The sequence below is a fragment of the Pinus tabuliformis genome, chromosome J (genome assembly GCF_031772625.1).
Source record: "Pinus tabuliformis cultivar Carrire ecotype Pingquan chromosome J, CPIR1, whole genome shotgun sequence".
Lineage (NCBI taxonomy): Eukaryota > Viridiplantae > Streptophyta > Pinopsida > Pinales > Pinaceae > Pinus > Pinus tabuliformis.
In genome coordinates this window covers 772859386-772865165 of record NC_142295.1, presented here as the reverse complement: position 1 = coordinate 772865165, position 5780 = coordinate 772859386, and the positions used below count along the sequence as shown (strand labels likewise).

General features: G+C 34.7%; 1 protein-coding gene across 1 annotated transcript; it reads right to left on the bottom strand.

Moving 5' to 3' along the window:
- Positions 1-581: 581 nt before the first annotated feature.
- LOC149229016 (uncharacterized) lies at positions 582-1830 on the bottom strand. Its single transcript, XM_089375771.1, has 2 exons — positions 1619-1830; positions 582-1495 (listed from the first exon to the last, which is right to left on the bottom strand). The coding sequence occupies exons 1-2, from the start codon at positions 1692-1694 to the stop codon at positions 702-704; spliced, it is 870 nt and encodes a 289-aa protein (XP_089231897.1). The 5' UTR covers positions 1695-1830; the 3' UTR covers positions 582-701.
- Between the last annotated feature and the right edge of the window lie 3950 nt (positions 1831-5780).

Sequence of the window (5780 nt, the reverse complement as noted above, 5' to 3'; positions counted from 1 at the left end):
CTCTAATATTTATATATTTAACAACTTCTATAACTAACTATTAATTACTCGAATGTTTATATATGTAATAACTTTTATAACTAATTATTAATTTAAATTAATTTATTTTAATATGTATTTATTTATAAAATGGTCCCTTTACTTATTCACTGATTTAATTAAATAAAGGTTGTGCTCCTAATCCAGTCCATCTAATTGTTTTCTGGTCAAATTTAACCGTTACCTGGTCAATAAATATAGTCGTTGGATGTTATGCTCAGACTATTTAATATGCAAAACTAAATCTAATATGCAAAACTAGATCTAATTCTTCAACTTGTCTTGACGATGAACCACACTGATTGGTTGTCAACAAATAAAATCTCTGATTAGTTGTCAACAAATAAAATATCATATGATTTATGCCGAAAAATCTCTCATAAACTTAATAAAATCTCGTTAACGCAAATGATCACAGCAAATCTGAAACCAAATTTTAAAACCACGCACTACATTTTTATTATAACAACCTTCATAATTTAATGAGACGGCAAAGCTACTCAGACTAAATTTTTATTCGCTTAGACTTTTTACTGCACACATTATATATGAAGTCAAGGAGTACAAATAGAGGGTGGATTATAGATACAATATTGTAGCACTGTGCACGTGAGTTAAATGCCCAAGCCCCTGGCAACTAGTTGTATATGTTAATTAAGGCTTCAGTCCGCTTTTGGGGACGTTAAAATATAAGAGAGGTACATCGCCGCACACAAAACGAGCAGAGTCGATGCTACTAACACCTCCCCATTAGAAAACATTGAACGTTCGCTGGTGGAAGAAGGGATGTGAATTCGTCTCTCTGGAAATTCATGATTTGGCGAAGGGAAATAGCTTTCATCATGCTTTTTCCGCCGCTTGGATTTGGATTGTATCAATTCAGATTGGTCTCCATCAGACCCCACCTGTACTGCAGATACTGCCTGCGTGTGAGTTGATATTGGTTGCCCCCCATGACCAAAGTCTTCGGCGTCCTTAGACGCTTCTACTTTCGATTCTTCCGCAGTTGCATTCGCTTTTGCTTTATAATCATCCGGTCGAACTGCCTCCACCAGGCTTGCGCCTTCATCGTTTTGTGTTGCCGCAGGTCGCTCCAGCATCAAGCCTTGTTGCTTGACGGGGTTCGATCTCTCGTCCGGCTTTGACTGTTCCGAGAGGTCTGCGAGCTGCGGTCTTCCACCGCCATTAACGTCTTCTGTGAGCAACTTCTGATTCTTTTGAACGAAAGGCAGAGACACATGTAACACTTGATTCTTTAACTTGGCGGTGATGTCTTCTATATTCACATTCTCGGGGAAGCTAGTAACCTTTCTGAATGTGTGCCCCCCTCTCTGCATTGTATCTAATATCCCTCCGTCCTTTGTTATTTCCTCCATTTCATTTACATTACGTTCTCCGCTGATGATGAGATTTTGCTGGTCATCAACCTGCACTCTCAGTTCTTTTCTCCTAAAACCTGAACAGATCATTCATGGAGAAAAATTATCCCCAAAAGTATTATAAATACAGGTAAATATAAACATTACGAAATAGATATATTTTAAAAATGTAGAACTATATTTTCCTGGATATCACTTACCTGGGACATCAACGATGACGATGAGAGCTTCAGGAGTCTCTTCCGTGCGTACTGCAGCCTCAAACACAGACTCCATCCTGTATCTTAATATTCTCGCTTCGCAAACTACAGAATGGATGTTGAATGTACCGAAAATATGAATGCTGCAAATATTGGGCTAAGAGTCGGGGCTTTTCTTTTGATGATTAATAAACAGGTAATGTGATTCTCCACAAAACCAAAGAAGATAGATGGGTCTGGTACTGGTGTGTGTGTGTATGGATATTAATATGCGTTTCCAAAAGCCGAAGGGTGTGCGTGACATGGATTGCGTGTGGATGGGTTTATTACTGTCGGCAAGACTTCTCAACGGATCGAGAAAGTGTCGACTGTAAGTCAAGGAACCCATTGAAGCAATGGAAAATTGATTCGAGTTGCATCAATATGAAAGGCCTTTTCAAATACCCAAGAGAGCTTGGAATATGCTGTTGACTTTCACAACTAAAAGTGTAGACAGTAAGTTTAAGGAACACATTTAAGCAAAGGAAAATTTTATTCGGTACACAAAGAAGTTGCTTCATATGAAAGTCTTCTTCAAGCATCGAACAGGCACTTTGGATTATCATCACAAGGATTCACCGTTCGTGGTAATTCTATTTTTCAAGAAGTAATTATTATTTTTGAGGTGTAAATAGATTAGTTTGTACAGAGTTTAGCTTTTATTCGTTAGTTTTTGTATTATGTCACCGCGCATATAGGATAGGTTGAGCTCGATTAGTTTGTCGTACTATATAATTTTTTGTAATTTTATTTGGTTAACATTATGTTTATATTGTAAATTTTCTGGTTATCCTAGCCAGCGGCCACATGCCTCGTTATTGGTCTCTACAGTGACAAATGGGCAATTCTTCAAAACAAGTCACTAAGGCAATGATTCTTCAAAACAAGTCACTAAGGCAATCATTGCCTTAGTGATTCACCAACATGCATGCATGGTATGGTTGACTTGTTTTTAAGAGTTGCCATGCATCCAGAGGCGCATCTGAGATGTGACGAGCTAAGCATCCATCACACACCATCAGGGGTTAAATTTGATAGGTGACCTTATCCGTTAAGGAATTTTTTTATGACGTTTTTATTTTTAAACTGCCCATCATATGACTTTTAAAATTTATTTGTACAAGTTTCATCTAATTTCAAATTGTACTATAAAAGAACAATAGTTGTGAAATAATTTTCAAACCAAAAACATAATGTGCATGAACTATGTAAATGTTCAAAAAGTAGATTCAATATCACCATGTACACAAACTAAATTTTGGACAGTTTCACCGAAAGAGGTAACTATCAAAACATCACTATTACAAACATAAAAATAAAAGCAAAAACTTTAAATATTTAAGGTTCTCCTTTCTTTAGCATCTTTCCAAATGTCAAATGCCCTATCCCATTCCACCATCGATGAATCAAGCCATGTTAGAGACACTCGCATCAAGGCATCCAATGCAACTAATGATAGCTTTGTTCTTCGGACATCCTTTATTATGTTTTGTCTTGAGAATCCTCTCTCACAAGCAACTGTACTTGCAGGAATAGTAAGTATCGCCTGCCATAATTTTGACATGTGAGGAAAATTTGTATGCAACCCTGTAACATAAAAAATCCTCCATGCATCTTTCATTGATGATCCCTCTCAAATAACACAAAGAGTGTCAACAAATGGATGCAACTCTTTCAAACAAGCCTCAAAATCAAATGTAGTTTTCTTTTCTTCACTTTGATAATAAGGATGTTGTAAGTGTTGAAAAATCTTTTCGAGCCAACGCTTTGAATTTCGTTCTCTGCCATGAACATCCTCTAAATAATGACAAGGGATAAACAATCTTGCTGAGTTGAAAAATGCAAGATCAGGGAATCTTGCGTTCAAATTCTCTACGAGAGCTTGAACATAATCTTTTGCAAGTTGTTTGCAACTTTCTATTGAACCTTCAATACACGGTTTCCATGATTGTTTTTGTATATCAACACAATCAACATATGCATGTGGAATTGCTACAAATCGTAATTCATGCTTGTGAACAAGCCCCTCCTTATCACAAATTTCTAGAAATCCAAATTTAAAGGCATCTATAAATTTAGATAAATAACATGTGCCATCTGCAAATGTGTCGCTTCTTAAAAATGACCTCTTCAAAGTGGTTACCGTGACATCTATGGCTGCCCCTAAAGAGCTGACATCAATGTACTCTTCTTGGAATTTCTTGTTCAACTTGTTTAATTCACACATTATATCTACAAACATATGTAAACAAAATTGTACTGAAAAGATTCTTGCCTTATCATACCATGAGTCTTTTCTTTCATTTTTCCACAATGTTAATATGGGAGGCATAAGTGCAACAAGTCTTTCAATGGCTTGTCCCCATGAAAGCCATCTAACTCCATGGATTTGAAGAGCTTGAAGAGTTTCAAGTTGCATAAGTTCCTATAGAGCAATAAGTTGACTATTTCTTTTCGTAGAATTTTGCAACCAAGAATATACCTTATTTTCTAATTTCTCAACAAATAATAAATCAGGTATTTTTTTTGAAGCATCTGATGCAGCTAAGGCTTCACGATGAGCAATGCAATGAACACCTACAAGATTAGGTACATCTTTCTTCAAGAAAGTGATAAAACCATTTTCATTACCAACCTTTGAAGAAGCGCCATCTGTGGAAACTCCTATCAATCTTTCTGTTCAAAGGCCCCTTGATTCCATTAAATGTTTGATTGCATCATAAGTTGTTTTCCCTCTTCCATTGCAAACATTTATGAGCTTTAAAAACTATGAAATTGGAGGACCCAATCCTTTTGAGTTTAAAAACGTGGCATAAACCACAAGATGTTTTTCTAAACTACGGTCTGTACTTTCATCTAACATCAATGAAAAAAAAGGGCTATCTAGCATTTTGGAAGTTTGTAGCTCTTCAAGGTACTGAGAAATAGCAAAAAGGAATTCTTTTGCAGCCATGTGATTTGTATATGATGTGTACGCTTTGTTCTTTGGCATATTTGGCGTGTTTAAAGACATTGTAAGCAAACAAAGAGATTCATATTTTGAAAGTGGTAGATCCTCTTGCACCATCCAATATACTAATTTCATAGTAGTAATGACTCTTTCTTTGTTCATATCATCAATGCATGCAATGTGTTCTGTAATAGACTTCGCCTTCTTCTCATTTCCACATATCCACTTTGCCTGTGAGAGTTTATGAATGCTTGAATTAGCATGAACAATTATAGAATCATGCTGCAATGTAGAGCAACCAGTCCCAATTCCCCATGGCCCCATTGCCTTATGCATTTCACAATATATGCATTTCATAACTGTTTTTCCTTCATGCGTTGCCTCTCCCAACCACTTATACTTAGTTTTCCACTGATCACGAAACTCTCTTTTTACTTTCATTTTTCTTTTCTTTTGGGTGCTAGGTTCTCCGTGGTGAAATTCTTCATCACTTTTTTCATTATGCTCCAAGATATCATATTCTTCATTATGCCCCAAGACATCTAAATCTTCATTTATATCAAAATCATGATCTTCTTTATCAGGCAATGAAGCTTGAGATGTATTAGACCATCCAAATTTTTTTTTGATAGAAAGTTGATTCCCTTTTTTTGAAGACATTTTTGATATATAATACCTATATAATAAAAATAAAGTATTTAGTATATATGAGTTTCATTTTATCAACTAAAACCATATTAAAAAAATAATCTTGCATTGATATGCTGCTAAAAATCCCAAACACTAAAAATAAATCTAAATAAATCATTTAATAAAATTATAAAAATACATCTTTAACAAATTCAATTAACTAATCCAACAAATGAAATTTTACAACAAAAATCTAAAACTAAACAATATAGCAGTGCTGTTACAAGGAAATTTATCCAATTCATCAAAAATGATATAACAAACTTTTACATGAATTGCTATAAAAAACTTTTACATATACAATTTATTACAGTGTGAAATCTAACTCATCAAATTTCACAAAAAATTTAACAATTTAAATACCACTTTTATTCTAAATACATTCAGAATTCAACAACATATTAATTGATTCAGCATTCTGTCATTGTCCTATTTATAATTTTGGAATTTTGAAACAGAAGATTTCATTCATGGCCAACCAAA

Bases quoted from the DNA above. Each gene is read 5' to 3' on its own strand.
- LOC149229016 (XM_089375771.1), bottom strand. From the start codon at position 1,694: ATGGAGTCTGTGTTTGAGGCTGCAGTACGCACGGAAGAGACTCCTGAA. The intron at 1,496-1,618 runs GTAAGTGATATC...TGATCTGTTCAG, and splicing joins CGTCATCGTTGATGTCCCAG to GTTTTAGGAGAAAAGAACTG.